The 21,335-nt window shown below is 48.8% G+C and overlaps 1 protein-coding gene across 7 annotated transcripts in view; it reads right to left on the reverse strand.

Annotated features, from left to right (window-relative positions):
* enah (ENAH actin regulator) overlaps positions 1-21,335 on the reverse strand; it is a 111,746-nt gene that overhangs the window by 43,052 nt on the left and 47,359 nt on the right. For all 7 annotated transcript variants that reach the window (XM_061241570.1, XM_061241577.1, XM_061241573.1 and 4 more), the window contains exons 2-3: positions 15,012-15,177; positions 6,351-6,528 (exon numbers count right to left, since the gene is read on the reverse strand). In XM_061241570.1, the coding sequence (XP_061097554.1) occupies positions 6,351-6,528; positions 15,012-15,177 (344 nt within the window). The remainder of the gene's footprint in view (positions 1-6,350; positions 6,529-15,011; positions 15,178-21,335) is intronic.

Below are 21,335 nucleotides of genomic sequence, written 5' to 3' on the forward strand. Positions count from 1 at the left end.
CTCGTTAATTGCTTAACTGAGATCAGTCAACAGGAAGTCAACTCAGCATGCAAAGGAAGACTTCTCTGCAATCCTCGGTAGATCAGTTGCTCATTGAAAGGTAGCCGACTCTAAACCAGGGGTGTCAAACCCTAGTCCTGGATGGCCGAAGCATCTGCAATTATTTGTGGTTTCCTTTCCATCATCAGCCAATTCAGATAAAGGTGTATGGACAATCGATGACTTAAAATGACTAATTTGTACTGAAAACTGGAAGGCACTGGCCCTCCAGGGCCTCCATTTCGGCACCTCTGTGCCTGAATCAGGCACTAGTTTTGGTGTTAAGATAACACAGCCTCAATTCTTGACATCCAAAGGTCTACACCTCTTGAGGGCATGTGTTCTTTCTCTTATAGATCTGGCCCAGTACCACACCTGCCCACCCACCACGACTGAAGAAAAACAGACCACAACCCTTCAAACTACACAAAGTTTAAGCAGGGCTGATTAGCACAAGCCAGTTTCTCCAAAAAACTACTTTTTTTATTTTTATCCCGGTTCCCTTCTTTCACTCAGATGCCAAACATGGGCCTCCCACTGGAGAGCTGAAAAAGGAAAGTTTCACGCTCCAGCTGAAATGGCATACATAAAACAGGACCCCCACACACACACACGAACCACAACACCTTCTCTTTCCATTTAAGGCCGTGAGATTTCTCCAAGCCATAGGCAAAGAGGTCGCAGAGTTCAGTGCAGTCGGCCGAGGTGGCGTCAGCTCTCAGGACACTGTTCTTCTCAGGCAAGGCCAGGTGGAAGGACTGTCGGATCAGGCAACATAGCCGGAGTTCAGAGGAGAGGCCAACGAGGAGTGGCCTTGCGGCAAGCCGACACCTTGTCCCCTGCCATCTTCCCAAACTTCAGGGGCCCTCATCAGACTACACGTACGCACACAGGCAGGGAGTTCAGTGGGGAGACTGAACAAAAAGTAGTCTCACACCTAGCACCTCCTCCCAGTTTCCCGAACTTCACGGGCCGCCGCCAGACCGCATGTACGCACACACCTGCCGGTTTTGTTCACATGACAACACCAGCAAATTCCTTCCCGCTACAACACAAATCGCGGAGCGGCGACAATGTCTCATTGGGTCAATCTGGAGGCTTGTTGATAAACCGCCGTGTCTCGCAATGAGGGAAGCCTTATCTGGCCTTTGAGAAACAACTTTAACACAGTTGTCACACAGGACTTAATCCCGAATAGAGTTTCCATAACACGGCAAGCACGAGTCCCGTACAGCGTGGACATAGCAAGTGGCTTTTTTAAACATGTAAGCCCCAGAGCTGTTGGGCTCCAAGCCTCCTTCAGCACCAGCCAGCAACAGCATTTATTTTAAAAATGATCACATACCACCGCGTCTGGCTCCAGCTCCGGCAACAAATATCACAGAAATGCCGGGGCCGTCATGTGATTCCGAAGTCGCACGTTTCACCCTGCTCTAAAATTAGCGAGAGACACTCGGGGGGGGGGGGGGGGGGATTTTAAGAGCAGGATCTTCACCTGTCATAGACGCCAAAGCAGAGGACCGCCCTGTCCACACCTGCACGCTGTGCCACAGGATGGGACACGCCTGTATCCTGCATCAGTCGCATTACTGCGGCAACATCAGTGGCAGTAACGACACTTAGCTTCATTGACACTTACACTCAACGACATGGCTCAGGCAGTAAGAGCAGACGGAGGGTTGCCGGTTCGATCCCCCGCCCGGGCTGTGTCGAAGTGTCCCTGAGCAAGACACCTAACTCCTAAATGCTCCTGACGAGCTGGTTGGTATCTTGCATGGCAGCCAATCGCCGTCGGTGTGTGAGTGTGTGTATGAATGGGTGAATGAGAAGCATCAATTGTACAGCGCTTTGGATAAAGGCGCTAGATAAATGCCAACCATTTACCATTTACACTCAAGCTTGAAGCCTTAATCGACAAGTTTCACTAAAGGGTGAGCATGATTCAACACCCAGCGAGTAGTTCGTTTAGCCACTGTGTATAACAAATAACTTGGACATCTGTGAAAAACAAATACAACTGCAGCAGTACATGTAATACCCTGGATAACCATCATATGGCTTTGCTCCATTCCCTGGCAGTCTAATTATAGGCATCTAACCGGAATTAGGCAGGCCTACGCAATACAAATCAAAATTAGGTCCCCGTTTCTTTATATGTCACGAACAGAATGTGCTTGAAGCTCGGCATGACCAAAGCAGAATTAGCCACAGCCTTCAATTAGAAGGCACTCTGTCTCCATCTCATGTAGTACCATACACAACCAGCAGGGGGAGAAGATGGGAAGAATTCTACAGCAAGGAGATAAAGCCCAAATTACTACATTATCTGCTGCATAATCTAAGAGTGAGAGAGAGAGAGAGAGAGAGAGAGAGAGAGAGAGAGAGAGAGAGGGGGGGAGAGTAAGGGAAAGGGGGAAATAATCAGAGGCATTGGGAGAAACAGAGAGAGAGAACTAAATAGAGACAGGGGGAAGATGGGGAGACAGAGAGAGAGGGTGAGAGCGCTACAGCATTCTATTAGTTACGAGTTATACCTTTCTATATTTACCATGACTGCTTAAAAAAGAAAAAAAAAAAGAAGAGTGACTTTGCTCCACAGTGTCGATGCTGTGGATGGCACCTCGGGCAGCGACCGGGCAGCGGTCCTCCTGAGGCAGGCGGTTAATAAGAAGCTAACGACCCGTGGCTGCACCGTGTCACCCAGCGTCTACTTTTTTTTCCACCAGCACCCGAGCACCTCGTCACGGCAGGACCCCTGGGGTGCCGGCAGGAGCAGGTACAGGAGTGACCCCCCCCCCCACCAAACGGGCGTCGCTCTCTCTCCTGGAGTTATCCGAGGCCACGGCCGCACAGGCCGAGGCTTGTCCTCGGACTCTCTTTGTACCCCTGTGCTCGTGGGACGCATACTGGCAGTGCTGTTCTGGGACCCACCGCTCGACTGCAGGCACCGCGAAAAATGGCCATGTTACAAATATTTAAGAATTTTCTTCACGCCCCTCAAACCTTGCGGGCAATGCGACCGTGGGGACGTAGGGACGTTCGACCTTAACGCAGAACCTCTCTTGGCCTGGGGCCTGTCCATCAACAGCCCAGTGCAGAGCAAGATCCGAGTGAAACCACGGCAACCAGCACATCCACACCCTCTGTTCCCGCTCACCCTGCCTGAGAGCAGCAGTTTAGGACATGAGTGCCCGTATCTTGCAGTGGCCAAAACACAGCCTTTCATTATGCACACTCAGCTCTCGGGGGGGGGGGGGGGGGGGCTGCCTGACTGCTCCTCCATTAGCAGAGAGGCTGGAGGGGGGGGGGGGGGGGGGGGCTACACAGAGCAGGGGAAGGCTGAGAAATGGCCTACGGCAAAAGTGCATGTTTAGGGCCTTCATTAGGCTAACTGTATGGGAACAGGCTGCACATGTGATTAGACCACTCCGAAAACCCTAAAGCTCTGAGCTCCTCTGCCTCCTGTACTCCTCACTCCTGAGAGAAAAAGCGAAAACAGCAAACCGGCTGATCCAAGCATCCAAGCACAGACTCTGATTGCGGTGCATCTTTTAAAGAAAAAAGAACGAAAGAAAAAGAAGAAGAAAGATCCAAACTTTTCTTTCATGCCACAGTGTGAGCAGGCTCTGATAACTTGATAGGGCACAGATGAATGGGGGAAGTGTAATTACCATCACTTAGCATAATTAAGCTCATCACTATCAGGTAATTAATAAATCAGCATTAGACTTTATCAGACCCGAGCTTCCTACAGACGCTAAGAGGAACACGCCAGCCAGACGAGTGTCTGATTGGGAGGGACAGTGACAGACAGAGGAGTAGAGGTCAAGGGAAGAAATGTTGGCTCGGCGGACGGCTCTGCCGCCCGTGCATTTTAACCAGTTTACGCCGAGAGTGATTCACACAGACTTCCTCAAGGCACCCTCTCCGCCCTTCAACTGCATCGCAAAAAACACAAGACCGGAATAGAAGAGCCGGTGATTTTTGAATCAGAAACGCATCCATAAATAAAGTTGTGGGTGTTTTTTGGACGCCGGCTCCCAGAAATGGCATTGTGAGGGGAAAAAGAAAACGAAAAAAAAAAAGAAAAGAAAAAAAGAAAATAAAAATACTAATAAAAACAGCCCAGAGCTTCTTCAAAATGGCAGTATCCGAAGCCGTTGTCCCAGAAAGGCACAAACTACCACCCGATGAGTTGGTCCAAAAGGGCCTGCAGTCTTTCCAAAGGACGCCTATGGTGCCCGAAAGAAAGACCAGCCCCCTGTGCAAGGAGAGGCACCTCTACTATCTGACAGAAACTGTCCGTAGCGCATGTTCCCCTGAAGGCCGTTTGCTCGGCTCCAGGCCTGCGGGGTACGGGTCGAAGGGGTCTCTGAAAATGCGGCGGCGCAAGATTGTTTTCTGATGAATCACATTTTAAAAAAAGAAGCAAGGGGGGGAGGGAAAAAAAAAGGAAAATGACCTTACTTACAATACACCCATCTGTTTCCAATAAAGAAACGGTTTGGCTAAATGCTAAAATTATAGTCTATGCTCATGCCCCACTCCCTATCCCCGCCAATTGCCTGGACCCCCTACCTCTCATTGGCAAGCCGAGAATCTGAATCCAACAGGGGCCTCACTCACAGCTGCCTGGCATATTTACCAGGCAGGACTCCCGTTTTCACCGTTGGCCTGACTAATAATGATCGTTCTGTGTGCTTGGTCAGACCGGGGCCTCCAAAAAAACACATGACCTCAACCACAGCCATGAAGACATCAGCAGTGGACCAGGAAAATGATAACACTTAATTAAGTAAGCCTTTAAGTAAGATTAAGCTGGCTAACACTTGTTTTGGTATAAGCAAAACAGAATGTTCTTGTTCTTTTCCCGTCCTGACTTCATAAAATCTCACATTCTACCTTTTCATTTAGATACAAACGATTTGGGATTTAATTAGATTCATTTTCTTCAAGTGAATGTAATTTAAAATCTTCAAAGTTTATATCCCACAAAAATCTGACAGTAATGTTCCCCAATGTTTTTCATGATCAAGATATACTTAATTGAACCCCATGGGGTAATTTGTCCTCTGGATTTGAACCATCCTAGTTACTTAGCATCAGTGGGCAGCCACAATGGCAGGAGTTTACCTAACCTGACATGCACGTCTTTCAGTGCGGGAGGAAACCAGAACCACCTCCTTTGCGAGGCCACAGTGCTAACGGAGCCATCCTGCCATTAAAATTAAGTTGTTAAAATGTTCTACCCTCTCCTCCATTTTGGGAAATTGTCTTCATTTTGTGTCCATTGATGGAAAAAAATCAGGAAGTAAGGCAAGCTCAGCTAATGAGGCATTTCCCCAGGTGTAGCCATTACTTTAATAAAGCTTCTGTTTTTGGACTTAAGAATCCTTCACTTACAATATTTTCCAAAAAACTTATTTTATGAGGGATTATCACTGTGTGCCACAGAGGATTCCAGAGCAATCACTTCAGAGCCACAATCCTTTGCATTCTGTCTTTCCACAGCAAAACAATCACGTAAAGGGAAATCACACCAGCACGACATTTAAAAGCCTCTAAAATCAGATTCCTTTCTAAGCTGGAATTATTATTTTTTGCCTGAGCTATGTATCACAAAGTAGTTTTTTACTGGCCTGAAAATACATGCCATCCGTAAAATGTCAATCTTAAAGAAAACAGAAGAAATGTAAGAAATTTTGCACGGAGACAACTTATGTCCATTATGAGGCTAAATGTTAACATTGGCTCATCTCAGCAGAAAATGTCCTCCAAAAGGGACACACAAACTTCAGACACACACACACACACACAAACTTCCTCCTCTGCGAGCAAAGGCTTTTAAGCCCACTTCATTGTGTTTCCTGCTGAGCAGCCACCTATACTTTCACAAACAGTTTTGACGCGGGCCATTTTTAGATCCCGATCGGTTGAAATTAGCGGGGTTCACATTAGCCCCACTGCTCACCAACTCCCACACTCGGACCGTTTTTCGCTCCGCATCCTAAGCAGACCCTGGGCCCCCTGCCGCCTGTTCTTTCCATCTTCAAGGTTCGTTGACCAAAATAATAAGAGGGTGGGGTTGGGGGAGAATAATCGAGCGTGGGGTTGGGGGGGGGGGGGTTGGGGGAGTGTAAACCAGGGGAAACCGCGCAAGCAAGCAAGACCCAGGTGGCTTTCATCATCGTTTCTCTGGGTTACTCGACTGAGATCATCAAGATATACCGAGCAGTAGTACATCAGATTTTTAATTCCACTCAGAGCAGAGAGCATCCACACACTGAGGTGGGCACTTTGTGGGCACTCACCCGTGTCCAGTGAGTTGAGCACCTCCAGGGCATGCATCATGGCACTGGCAAACACGTTGGCGTCCTCCTTGCTGCCGAAGTTGAGGCCGTACACCTGCCTGGCGTCGCGCCACTGGTGGAAGGTCTGCGTGGCCTGGTTGTACTTCAGCCCCTTGGGAATGGCACAGTTTATCACCACCTGTGGAGAGGAGAAGGGACGAGGTTGAGATGGAGGCGAGACAAGGTTGAGGGTTGAGACACGGGCAAGACAAGGTTGAGGGTTGAGACACGGGCACGACAAGGTTGAGGGTTGAGACACGTGTGAGAGGCTGGCAAGACGCTAGTGAGACAAGGCTGAAATGCAGGTGAGACACCAGGTAGGCCTGTAATGGTGGCAAACCAATTCTCAATGTTCAGACCATCTTTAGTAGAGATGGGCATGAGTAGTCAATTGCTTAAGTACTCGACAGACAAGAAATGCTTGAGCACTACTTGAAGAAAAAAAATATGCTTCCAGGATAATAAATGCAACTGAATTAACGGTATTAATTTCATCATTTATTTTCACATTGCAGCCTTAGCAGTCAGCCATTTTATGGATACTGATGTTAGCTTAGATGAAGATAAAGGGACCAGCTTGGTTGTTCATCACAGATTCTGACTTCCAAAATGTGTCCCATACTCCTCTGCCGAAAGCAGATCCAGCCTACAATGTGACCAACTTATAGGGAGTATAGACTTTAATTTCCACATTCATCTCCTAAGATACTTTTGAATCAACCTAGATGTGTTACACTTATCCAAAATATTTTCTGCTGAAGCATTTTTTTCTGGCACCGTCATGGAAAAAACATCTCCTGCCACTACCTGGCACAGCCTGTGAAAACAGTAATACTTTCATGCCGTTTAGATTTTTACAAATATTTGAGGGGAGGAAATGAACATATACAAGGTGTTGCAATAACAAACCACCAACTTGGAAGTCCCAGTGAGACCACTTAGAGCAGCGGAAGAGCTAATGAGATGGCAGGAAAGGTCTCTGCACTTCAGAAATGCAACCCGAGTTGGAAGGGAGAGTCACTTTAGCGCGGTTAGTGGAAAGACGATTATTATGTGTTGCTAGAACGAACAAACGGTGGGTGAAGCCAGCGCAATTAGCAATTTAGCCATTTGGCAGACGCCAAAGGCACTCGCGAAAGTACACCTAAAGTGGTGCCCCGTGGTGTGGGCGTCCAATCATAATCGCAGGCCGGCGCCACGGCTGCGATGTCATCAGTCTAATGGCAGGCCACAGGTTAGTGAACACATCGAGTTCACGTAGTCTGGCCTGGAATACCCGACCGAGAGTACCACTGCTCCCGAGGCTTAGAGCACCCTCCCTCCTGAAGGCTGGAATACCCTTCCAATAGGGCACCCTCCCTCTTGAGACATAGAATACCCTACCGATAGTCCACCCTCCCTCCTGAAGGCTGGAACACCCTTCCAATAGGGCACCCTCCCTCTTGAGACATAGAATACCCTACCGATAGTCCGCCCTCCCTCCTGAACGCTGGAACACCCTTCCAATAGGGCACCCTCCCTCTTGAGACATAGAATACCCTACCGATAGTCCACCCTCCCTCCTGAAGGCTGGAACACCATCCCAATAGGGCACCCGCCCTCTTGAGAGGGCTCCCTCCCTCTCCCTCATGGCAATGCCATGGTGGATGATGAGCTGCCAGCTACAGTCAGCACTGACTAGGGCAGGACTGAATCCAGAGCACAGGGCCACACCACAGTAAGACTGAATGACTAAGCTCAACACCCCAGGAGAGCTCCTTCTCACCCGCTTTTAATTACACTGATAAAAAAAGATATTCGCGTTCTGCAAATAACTGCATAAGTTGCTCCGTCTTGCAGCTACAAAATTCCACTGGCGCTCCACCAAGGACCTACTTTAGTGTGCAGATCGAAATTAACATGGGTATCAAGTGTTAGAAGTATACTACCGTATGCTCAGGCCGGCTTCAATTGGAAAGCCAGCATTGCGCACTTTCAAAGACTCGACAATGTAAACACAAGGTTCTCATTTGGACTATACAGTAAAAGGCCGTTCTGAATATTTTGGCCTAATTTGTTTGTAATGAAAGTTCATTGAGAACTCTGGCAGTACATTTCTGACATTATAATACATCTCAAACCACAAACCTAAATGCTGTGAGTGAAACATGACTTGAGCCCATGTCAATCAGTCTGGTCAGAGGTGGAAGGAGTAGAATAGTAACCAACAAGAGCGCCAAGAATCACAAAGTGTCCTAAGTAGTCCTGGCCAACACACCATCTTAACATTGCTCAAACCACCCAACTGTGGCACCTCCTTTTGCCACTGTAATTATCACCCACTCTCTGATAGGCTGTCCTTACTATCACACATACAGACTCCCTCTCTGATTGGCTGTCCTCACGGTCACACATACTGACTCCCTCTCCGATAGGCTGTGGTCAGTGATATACGGATCTCCTCTGACAGGTTATCGGCCCTCTCTCTGTGATTGGCTGCTGTCACTAACAAACAGACTTCCTGACCAACAGGCACCAACCGTCACAGCTATACATTTCCTCAACAATACATCAGAAAATAATCTTCATGTCAGACACCTGTCAGATGCTCACTTCATGGTCAAGAGCACAGCTGACAAACATATTTCACATCCGTCATATCTCCTCAGACAGGCATCAGAGAGAACAGGTTCACTTATCTCACATGAAGACCGCTGAAATACGAGGACTGGCGAGGGACGGCATTCTTAACACGAGATAAAACGCAAACTTCATGCTGCAAACGCTGTCACCAGAAACGCGTGCCACATTATGGAACTGGGTTACGGCACGACTCAACGGCAGCGTGCGCTCCGATAGGGAGCCCGTCATTAGCATTCAGCCGACGCTGCGCTGTGCGGACGGAATACGAGTCGAGCTAAAACGAGCCCCTGCGTCTCACCGTGCCGGATAAATAAAGCATGCTGCGGATGGGTGCTTAATTAGAATGGAGATTGCTTTGTCCCGCAGGCCTTGCAAACACAAAAACAAAAATAACAAAAAACACAAATGAACATCACTGTGCCAATTAGTCTCTCTCCCTCTCTCATCTCCCCCTGCCTCAACCCACAACACTGGCACACTGTCTTCCCCCCCACCCCGCCCCCCTCCTCAGTGAGCAGGACACAGGGGCACAGCTCCCCAAAATGAGAAAAGGGGGGGGGGGGGGGTGAAACGCACAGTAGTTCCCCCCTTCTCTTTGTCGATGTGCACTGAGGGGCAGGTTGCCGCTCCTTTAACCCTCTTTAACTTCCACACAAAGGCCGGGCCTAATCTGCTTGGCCAGGCGTAGACGTGCCGGCCTATCTGTGTGCGGGGAGGAGAGCGGAGGGCGGAGGCCTCAGGCCTAGTGCAAGTCAAACACCGCCCGTCCTCACCTTAACTCGCTTTGTTAGTTAAAGCGGGAGGGCAGGGTCACGGATAAAGAATCGGGCTTGTAGAGAAAGCTCAAGGTTGCAAATTTGATTCCCAGACTAGACACAGCAGTGCCCTTCAGCGAGGTACCCGCTCTGCTTCAGTGTATATCCTGCTGGATAAATGGATACTATGTAAAAATGCAAATGGTTGGATAATAGCGCCTGCAAAATGGCAGTAACATAACGTAAGGGTTAGAGGTGCCATGATGAAGGAATGGAACTAAAAGATCTTTGACCACTTCAACCCCCGCCCCCCCCCTCCCCGGCACTGTTGTTGACCGCGGTGGAATGTCCAAGGATACTGTGTAGGATAGCATACAAGGACAAATGCAAAGGTTGGATAAGAGCACCTGCAAAAAATGCCAGTAATGTAATGTTGGTGCTAGTGGTGTCATGATGAAGGAATGGAACACCAGAAACCCAACGCTACCCACTGTTGTTGACCGCGGCAGAACATCCAAGGAAAACAGGACAGCAGAAGGCGAGCGACCCCTTCCCCCGGGCACGCCGGGGGGGGGGGGCGGGCGAACGCGACGCGCAGCAGGGAGAACGCTGATGTAGCGAACACCGCGGGCGCGTTCGGCCCTGATGAGACGCCGCGGGTGAGGGACTTCGGCAGCACCTCTTTGTCAAACAAATGAGCGTAAACAAACTCCTGTGACCTCGGCAACCTTCCCGGGCCTCCGCATCCATCACACGACACCGCTGAAAACACCTCCGAACACGGCCGTCGCCGGAGAACCAACTGTCACCGGCGACGGCAGCACAACGCATCTCTTCAACCGACGCGGCGGTCCGGCCTTCCCTCCCCGCTAATCTGCAGCCTCTCGTTTAAATTCAATTTGAAACTAAATGTGTAGGAAATTATTTTTTATGTGTGAAACTCGCTGAATAGCTATGGTTTTCTGCGCTGAAGTAGGAGACCGAGAAGTCACACTCCCAATTCAGAAAAAAGCTACTTAAATTCCTCAAGTATCTCTACAGCGCAAATGCGCGTTTTGGTTCTTTTATCTTAATACTTTTTTGCTCTTTTATAGCGCTGCGAGCCACTCAAAATGTCAAGTGAGACAGAATTTTCCCCCGGGACCCATGAATCATAGACCAGAACCTGCCATTTAGTTCCGGTCCAGGTCATTTCCTCAGAAGCCATTTTCCTCTTTAAAGCACAGGTTCTCCGTTCACTCCATTTCCATAGCAGAAACCAATAAAACCACAAGAGTCTTATAGCATCCATGGACCAAGGTCAACTTAATTGTACTTTTAATCAGCCAGACAGACATAGAAAAAAACACTTTAATCCAAAAATATAATACACATAATACAACCAGAACTGGCAGGATAATTCGACCCAAGGCAAAAACTAAACGACACAGACAGTCCTTTCTCTCGACTGCTGCGGCACTTTTGAATTCCAGCCATACTGGGGCAATGAAGTAATACACCATTAGCACTGTTTGCGGTTTGTCTAGTTTCCTTGCATTGTCCAATCCCAGTTGGCACTTCATGCACTCTGATACGTGCGTGACGTTATGTGCAGTGCACATGGCACATGATACAGTGACGTACCCATGTCCCTGCCATGAAATATTATTTGTTGTTGTTTCCATGAAATGTTTGTTGTTGTGGCTGCAGCTGCTGTTGATGTTTGCCAATCTGTGGTACTACACCAGGAAGATACATCTCATGTTTTCCATGATCATGACGAATAAAGTAACTAACTCTAACACGTCACTCTTCCTGGATAAATAAAGCATGTCAAAGAAAGCACAAGTCAGAGGATATTGCTCGTGTAGTAGAGAGTGAGTCCTATTCTTCCTCGTTTCCTTGCTGCTAAAATCAGACCCATCTGTAATTATTTTATGACAAGGACCATATTTATCATTTCAAGTTCCCATGTACCTCTCAAATGTCTGGTGATGCATGCATTTTTGTTGGTATTGTTATACTCCCATGTATTCAATGTCTCTTCTGATAATCTGCACCCCGCCAAATCCAGTCGCCATTAATGTTGCGTCACCCCAAAGGGAAACGTCATTCGAAATGTCACAACTTTATTCTCCTTAATTATTGCCGGAAGACAATATACCGCCAAGCCGCTACTGTGCACGTTCACGTCCGCAGGCCTGGACCGCTGGCGGTCTTTATGAACCCAGCGCGTCCCAAAAGGAGTCCCCCTAGACGTCATCATGACCGTGCCGCTCAGCAGAACGACAGCTTCCAGCTGAGCAGTCTAGTTATAGTATCATAACATCACCGTCGTAACACCGTAATTGTCGTCGTTTACAAACCGTAAACTCCCATACTTCACCGCGTAATAGGTCAATTAGATACAGGCAAATCCTGTTAACAAAGTCACATCGGCATGATAACCTGTTCACCTTACAAACGGTCGGAGTTATGAGCACGTGCTCTTAGCCAAAAGGCTAAATATAGCCTCCGTATACAAACGGGCACGACCGGAGTGGGCATAAATCCATGGACGGGACAGCGCACGGCAGCTCCCCATGACAAACGGCTTCCGCCTCTCGCTCAGGAGCGATAGCTTCCTCTACCATTTGGGTTTTAACACGGGACGCATGCATGAGGCTGCCATCTGCTTTAATGGCCCGTATGGGGACGGCAAGGGAATTAGCACAGCGATCGCTAGCTCTGCGCACGCTCATAGCATTAGCATAGGCTAAAAAAGGTTCCGGCACGGCGCATTGGCTGTTATCTCTTATAGCCGTATCATTACATTACATTACATTATTGCCATTTGGCAGACGCTCTTATCCAGAGCGACGTACAGTTGATTAGACTAAGCAGGAGACAATCCTCCCCTGGAGCAATGCAGGGTTAAGGGCCTTGCTCAAGGGCCCAACGGCTGTGTGGATCTTATTGTGGCTACACTGGGATTAGAACCACCGACCTTGCACGTCCCAGTCATTTAACTTAACCACTACGCTACAGAGGCCACCCAGTCTGAATCCAGATGATGATTCAAAGTCTGCAGGCATTCATGCCAACCAGGCTGCCCAGAAGACTCCTAAAGCCTACAAGAGTTGGTGAGCGTTTTGACGCGGGGAGGGGGGCTTGGCGGACGCGAATCCAGGTCGCTCACGCTAGTCTTTCGTTTCACTGTTCCCGGGGGGAGGCCTCTCACCCCGTCCCGGACCAGGGGGAACCAGACACTGAGGGACACGGAAAGGAGAAGAGGTCCTGGAGCTTGGGAGGCCCGGAGAGGGAGAGGGGCCCCGGGGTCACTCAGGTGGAGGAACATCCAAATCCCGCTCATCCGTTTTCACTTTGCACCATTTGACGCACACCGCTGTTACCTTTCACCTCTGACACGCGGAGTGGTTACATCACCCCTGATATATTACACTGCTACTGAGCAATGCACAGATCCCTGCTGAGACCAGCCACATCTCCGCAGCTGGTGGAGGTCTAATTCCCAAACATTACTGCGAGAGTCTAATCCTGACATATGGTCGACACCACAAACAGAAATGAACCCTTTGGAGAGGAGGTTTTATGGAAGGTTTCTCTTTCAAAATTCCAAGTCAGCGTTCTAGAACTTCCATCGCCTTCAATTGGCAGTACTGATTGTGACATCAGCATTAGAATGTTCAGTTAAGCACATTCTAATCAAATTTCACATATCTCACACTTAAAGCAGTGGCCTCAAACCCGTTGCCATGGAGGGCCGCGTGTATGCAGTTCTCATTCCAACCAATTAATTCAAGCCATATGCATTTAACAGCATTTAAAGCACAGAACAGAAGTAACAGTTGTTATTTAGACAACACAAATTAACATTTCCCTTAATATACTATATGTGCAAACCTACAGCCCAAATTCAGCAAATAATTGAACAAATTATTATTATAATCAAGACATGAGTCTGGAATAAAAACCAGCATGCAGACACCCCTCCAGTTTGAGACTACGGTCTTAAACGGTTAAACTAAAGTAACGGTGAGTCTCTGGAACAGATACAGAGGAAGACGGGAATCGGACACAGGAACGGTCACAAGCCCGCAGTTTCGGAAAGAAGAAAAGCACTTTTAACGCAGCGGAGCGGACCTCGCAGGAGTGTGTCAGCTTCGGCGGAGATCTCGATGTTCTCAGAGGGATGGGAAGGGACGGGGGCGAGAGGGGGGCGAGTGAAGAGTTTTGGGAGGAATCCAACCGCAAATCCAGGAGACGGGGTCTGTCAGCTGCACTGTTTGAGACGGAAACGTTCTCGCAAGCTTCGCAAATAACCAGGCCGCAGGGTCTCAGAGGTGGAAACTATCCGATGCGGCTTTTCCATCAGCAAGAGACCTCAGCAGTTCTGAAACACTCTGCTGTCACAAAATTAAAAATAAATCTAAACCTTTAAAAATACAAATATACAAAATGAAAACGATCAAATAATAAAACTCATTTAAAATTGGCCCTAGAAGAGAGAGGCAGCCATGAGATCCCAGATCAGAGGAGTTCCAGTGAAAGCCTTTAACAGGGCTACACTCTACGCTACGCTACAGTGAACAATGCGATGCTCTCCTTCGGTCTGTCAGGGCGGCCCCATTAACAGCAGCCTGGTTCGCTTCCCTGGATCCGGGACAGGCCGCAAAAGCTCCGGAAAGTTCTGCCGAAGACGGGCCAGCACGCGGCTCAGCTCTGGATCAACCCCGTGTGGGCAGCGCTAATAAAGCCAGGGATCCCAGCGTCGTCCTCCGAGTGAGTTCACCAGCAAAAAATGTGTAATAAAACAAGGACATTTTCTTAACCGAGAAGGTCAGTTATGATTGCTCTAGGTCCATTAGTTTGCGGAGCCGGAACGGATTTGGAAGAGCACAAATGATTAAAAGGACTGGTTCTGGCACTGTCCAACTGTTCCATGCTCTAAATATTCATTAAAATAGAACTGACTGAAACCGCGGGTGTTTACATGTGGCAAAAACAAAAAGCGGACAGAAGAGCAAAAGCCTCCAGAATGGTCCGTATGCGAATAACAGTATCACTGTGCCTGCAGGACCACTGTCATTATCCCAGCATGCACCACACACTGCTTCACTGACAGCTGATGTGGATAACACTGCATGGCAGAGAGCACTGCATCAGCCCAAGTTGGTGTCCCTTCACTGGCAGAATAGTCTCCCATCCCAAAATCCCATCACCTTGACCTCTGACCTCTGATCCCGCTCCCCTGAGCCACTCTCACCTGGTGGTCCTGGATCTTGCGGCCCACCACCCTGAAGGCGTTGTTCCCTGTGTGGTGGTAGATGTGCACTCGGCTGAAGCCGGTGGAGCCTCCGGCCGGGACCCACTTCTTATTGGCATCGTCGTACACCATGACGGCAGCCCTGGCCTGGCAGATGCTCTGTTCACTGCAGGGAGATCACAGAGAGAGAGAGGGGTAGTGAATATGCGGCTCACACACTGGAGCGTGTGCGCACACACACACAGGTGTGCATACACACATGCACACACATACACCCGCACATGAGTCAAGAGTGTTACAAGGCCATGGCTATGGTAAGATCAAATATGCAAACACACGTGTAGTACCGCACGCACGCACGCACGCACGCACGCACGCACGCACGCACGCACGCACGCACGCACGCGGCCCATGGCCAGAGTACAATCCAATGACAACGTACTTCACCCTTCATTTTGAGAAACACCTGCCTAGACTAACAACTGGAAGTTCCCTTAGAAGCAACATCAGAGTAGCTTATTTCTGGTTCTAGCCGGCTCTGCTGTAAACAAGCGCCACAGCCCATGAGCCAATCACACGATCCAATCAAGTGGAAGAGGTCATGTGGAGGCCCGGAACGGCCCGTTGGTGCTAAAAGCATGAGACAGTGCTAGTCTACTGTGCTAACATGGAGAAACCACACACACACACACACACACACATACAGACACACACACACACACACACACACAATGAGATCATACATTATGATGATTTGCATTATGCAATGTGAAAACTCGTAGCCTACTTCAGAGAAAACAATGCTCTAGAGAGGCAAGGAACATATGTACATATTTAAAGTGAGCACTTTTTCAGGAGATGACCAAAAAAAGACAGCAGTGTAGGGAGACCTGAAAGTTGTACACACACACACACACACACACACACACACACACACACACACACACACACACACACACACACAGCAACACAGGCATTATATTCATGGTGTCTGCAATACAATGGGGTGCTCCTAAAGCAGACACAAACAAGCTGGCAGCACGATCCAGCCCCAACACGGTATTCAGGCCTCCAACACACACACACACACACACACACACACACACACAGCAGGAAGCAAGAACTCGGCAGGGACTCCAGACAAGAAACCCGGAGACCGACGCAACAGCTTTCCACAGTCAATTTTCACAATCAATTCTCAGCCGAGAGCTTATTCTCAGACTCCAGCTCTCCAGGTCTCCCGGCGAGAACACTGAAAAGCATCTCAACCTCCACCCGCCACAGAACAGTCTGCCTCCATTTCCTCAAGCATAACCTCCACCCCCCACAGGAGACTCAGCCTCCATTTCCTCAAACACAACCTCCACCCATCACAGAAGACTCTGCCTCCATTTCCCCAGACACAAACAGGGCCTTCGGGTCCATCTCATCCCCCTTCTGGCCCTTCTCAACCTGCCTCAGCCACCAGTCCCAGAGGGTCCCCTGTCTCCACCAGAGCCCTCAAATCTACAGGCAATATGGAACCCATGTTCAGACTAGCTCCGGCCACAAAACACAGCTGCGTATCAGGCATTCCAGCACTAAGGGCCACTTGAGAAAACATGTGTTTCTCTGCACTTGGCTTTAGAATACAGCTGTGCTACAGGTCATACTGCTTATTTTTGATACGTTTCAGCTTGAGGTCCAAACAAGCCAAACTCATGTGACAAACAGACAATCAGGCGAAGCATGTAGCTCAGGGGTGTCAAATGCCAGTCCTGGAGTTTCTGGTGTGTTTCAGCACGAGTGATGATTTCATTCATTGGCTTGGCTGAAGTTTGCACACCTTGTTCTCAAGGCCTGCTGTTTGTGAGGAAACAATAAATACTGCGGCCCTCCCGGACTGGAGGTCGACACCCTTGATGTAACGTGTAGCTCGATTACTGAACAGAGGGCGAGAAGGGCCAAGAGGAATGCCATCTGTGGAAGGTCTGGATCAGAGATGGAGGCACGAAGAGTGCTGTTTACACTCTGAAGGCCCAAGCGTCAGAGCCGTTGGCATGGCGGTGACTCGGAACGCCGAGTCATCCGGCCCAGGGTTCAGGAGAAGCCTCGGGGGGGGGAAGAAAGCAGGGAACGGGGCGGCCACAGGAACGCTGACTCAGCGCCGTCGTTGGGGCAGAGGAGGGACTCTGCCCGCTCCGTTAATGAGCTGCTAAAAACAGAAACCACCTCTCGGGGGTGAAACACGGCTCCAACAGGGCCTCATGCTCGGAGAGGCTACAGGTCCGATTAGCTTGTGACTGAAAGGAGAGAAGCTTGTCCATAGACCAGAGGTCGGGTCCAGCCAGCGCACACTCACACACACTCACACACACTCACACACACTCACACACACACACTCACACACACACTCACACACACACTCACACTCACACACACACTCACACACACACTCACACACACTCACACACACTCACACACACTCACACACACTCACACACACTCACACACACTCACACACACTCACACACACTCACACACTCACATTGGAGATCAGAGTCTGCCTCTAATAACAGGTTTCCAGGTTTAAAAAGACGACGAAACTCAACACTAATGACAAGTAATTAAACAAACAAAAGGCTTTGGGGCTAGGAAATGGAGATTGAGAAATAACAGCAGGAAGGACCGCGGGTTCACACGACGATATGGCTGTCTGCAAGAGGGCTCGATCAGCCTGAGCAACACATCACAAACGTGGCGAAGCCCGAAACAACGAGGGAAAGAAAGGGTGCGCGAGTCCCGCTTTGTTTTGGCATAAACGGGTCGCTTTTTCAGCAGAGTAAGGACGTTTATGGCGGTGGTACTCCGCTGTCCGCTGGAAGGACACCAAAAGGGCCCTTGCGTGCATTTAGTCAGGACCACAGGAGGAAGCCGTCGCAACCCAACACATACCGCTAACCCCGGACTGCACCGCTTTCCAACCACAAGAAGCTTAGCTGAGGCAAGTCCAAAGTTGTGGTGAACAGACTGGGGGGGGGGGGGGGGTCTTTGATTAGTCAGGGCTCTTCCAAGCACCGCAGGGCTGGAGGGGTGGTGGGAAGGGAGGGGGTGGTGGTAAACAGGATGATTTATTAAACTCGGCCAAGCAATGCGAGGGCTCAGTGTAATCGCCCCCCCAAGTCTGTAAACCTATCTACTTATCTTCTGCACGCAAGACGCGCAGTCATCGCTCCAGCGGACTAGGAGAAAACAACAGCGGGATCAAAAGGAAACACGACCTTCCTGCACGCGACGCCATTTTGTAAGCATATGGTTTTAATGAAGCTACAAAACGAGCGAATCGGAGCCAGAGGAGGACGGGAAAGGCAAGGTCTCTCGAGTCGCGAAACCCCCGTCTCTAAAAAAGGCAAACGGACAGCACCGTGCTGGTCACACACAGTGGAACACAGAGACAATATTAAATCAAACAGGATCAAGCTCTCTGCAGTCCTTCCTGCCCCTGATAAAGAGTTCCTGTCGGCCGGTCATCCCGTCAGCGCAAGCAAGTTTGAGCAAAGACCTCTCGAGAGACGCACACCGATGAATATTAATGAGTAGGCAGGCCTGGAAGGTGTCATCTTGAATGATTGCCAGTCTTGACGACTCAAAGCACATCAATAGTGATTACATTAGGAAGCAAACAAGGAAAGGTGACACATCCAGCAGACACTCAAAAGCCCAGTCTTCACAGAATCTTCCACAACAAAAAGGCTGTACTTCAGAAGCGCCGTAATGTGCATGAGTCACACATCTCCCTGATGGAAAATACAGTGGGAAATCCGAACAAAGGCACGAGTGTCTTCTGTAGTCCTCTGAGTCAGGGTGGACCTAACAGATGGAGGCGTGTGGAAGAACCTCCACGTAACACACCCTGGGTAAAAGAACACCCCGAGACCGGTCATCCTCATCCCTGGTCCTGGCGGGTCGCAGGGTCTGCTGGTTTGTGTTGATCGCGTAGGGGCTGAGTAACAAGTCGACTGCAAGGTTAACCGGCCTCACCTGGTCTCTGGGGCCCCGAGTCGGTCGCTGATGTCGATGTGAAAGCAAGAATCGGCGGACCCCGCAGTCCACTAGAGGCAAGAAGGAAGCTCACTGTCCTAGACGGATTTCTCCTAAATCATAAGCAGCTTAGCTATTATTTAAGAAAGATGTGTGAGTGGAATTTGCAATCAACAAAGTCTTCAGGCCATTCTGAAGACACATTTTAAAGAAGATTTTTAAGTTCACAAGCATTGCAAGTCAATGAGGGTGATTTTGCCAATGGCTGCAAAACAACAAACAAAATTTTTTCCTACATTCATTTATTCAACTGGAAAGCACTTAGGCCCCTTCATTTTGACTGCAAAGCTAATCAAAACTCATCCTTTTTTGTGCCAAAGTCATTGTGCCCTTCCACTCCCCAAGGACCGAGAACCTTTTCAACTGGCACACAAACATTTGCCAGCGTTTCTCACAGGCTCACCATCTCCGAGGCCTGTGTACAACATCCTGTCTCCCCTGCCAATCGGAGGGGTCGCAGATCCTTCTTCCTGGACACCTTATTACACAGCACGGTCACGGTCGAGCTCATTTCAATTCAGCCATTTCAACCAAATGAATTTAAATTCAACTAATGAAGAGAAAATCCCCATAAGGCTCCTAGAGGAATTTACAGTGAATGAGCGGACTTCACATTCATTTCCTGAATCGACTGAAGAGACTCCAGAAGCACAGTGAGGACACAGTAAGAAAGGTGCAGCACATGAAAGGGGGGGGAAAGTAACAGGATGATAACATATATTGAATGTGGAGATGAAAGATGTTATTATTAACATTCCCTGCAGTGCTTTCCCACAGCGAGACCACACCCTTTCTACATAAACTTCTGAAGGGCCCAAACAGGTTTCCTCAGCTGAAATATTAACCTTCTGTCATCCACCAGAACAGGGAACATGAGTTGCATCGACACCTTAGGGTAGAGTCAGTCCCATCCCACTCAACATCACATACCTCACTGTGACCTATTCGTAAGGGCAGCCTGTAGCCTAGTGGTTAAGGTACATGACTGGGACCAAAAAGGATGGTGGTTCAAGTAGCCGGTGCAGCCACGATAAGATCCACACCTTGAGCAAGGCCCTTAACCCCACATTGCTCCAGGAGGGATTGTCCCCCTGCTAATCAACTGCAAGTCGCTTTGGATAAAAGCATCAGCTAAATAACAAATTATTTAGTCAGAGAGGTGTGAGACCGGTGTCGCATGTGCTACCTGTAGAAAGCAACGGCGTGACTGGGTTCCGAGCAGTTCCTCCCAAACGACGGTTACGGAAGGCACTGTGCGGCAGCCATTTTGTAATCAGACCTAGCGGACCATTTCCCCTTTCATTCACGTTAACGGCTTTGCATAAAAATACAGCATCGCACGGCTTCCCGGAGGGACTGCAGCTGACGCAGGAGCTACCGTCGGCAAACACTCCGGGGAGAGGGAAGCCCAGAGGTCCCATTACACGGCACAGGTGCCGCGAATTCCGGAACATTCTGATGGGAGGCCGCACTGGAGTCTTCAGCCTCCCTCCTCCCCTCATCTCACGGTTAGGCACATAAGAGTACACTACACAGAGAGAAATAAACCCAAGCCAGAGTTCTCATTACACACAAAGGTTGGTTTTTAATTTCACTTGGTTTGCGGCATTCTGCTATTGCGGAAGATTCTTTATGCGCATTTTGATTACAAGTGAAAGTACTCAATTCATCCTAATTATCCAAAATAAGATGGAAATGACTAAGGTTCAGGTCCAATTGTTTTGAGTAAACAAAAACACTAATGTAACATTTTTCAACAAGGGACTCATTCAGTTTCAGAACAGCAATACTCAAGACTTGCCCACACATTCGTGTCAGAAAAAAATTCATGAATAATTAAAAATACAATGAACAGACTAATAAACAACAGACTAATAAATACAAAAACAAGAATCATCAAAAACTATAAACAAAGTTATTGTTCAGAAAAATTTTACACAACTTTAACTCTTATTAAAATCTATGTGCCTGGGGAGGACTGATTAGGACCAATAAGAATGTGTCAGATAAGATCATGTGCAATCCCGATCATGCCCCAATGAGAATGTGGTAGGCAAGGCCATGTGCAATCCCATTCGAAGGCATAAACCTGGGTGTGTGACATGCATAGCAACACAGAGGTTCTACAAGCATTGCCTCATTGATGAGGGGAATGAGGCAGAACTGGTTCTACACTGCCCAACATTCAGGGAGTGCTGCCTGGAGCCACAAAGAAGCCCAAAAAAAAAAAACCCCCAACACAAG

The sequence above is a fragment of the Conger conger genome, chromosome 5 (genome assembly GCF_963514075.1).
Source record: "Conger conger chromosome 5, fConCon1.1, whole genome shotgun sequence".
NCBI lineage: Eukaryota > Metazoa > Chordata > Actinopteri > Anguilliformes > Congridae > Conger > Conger conger.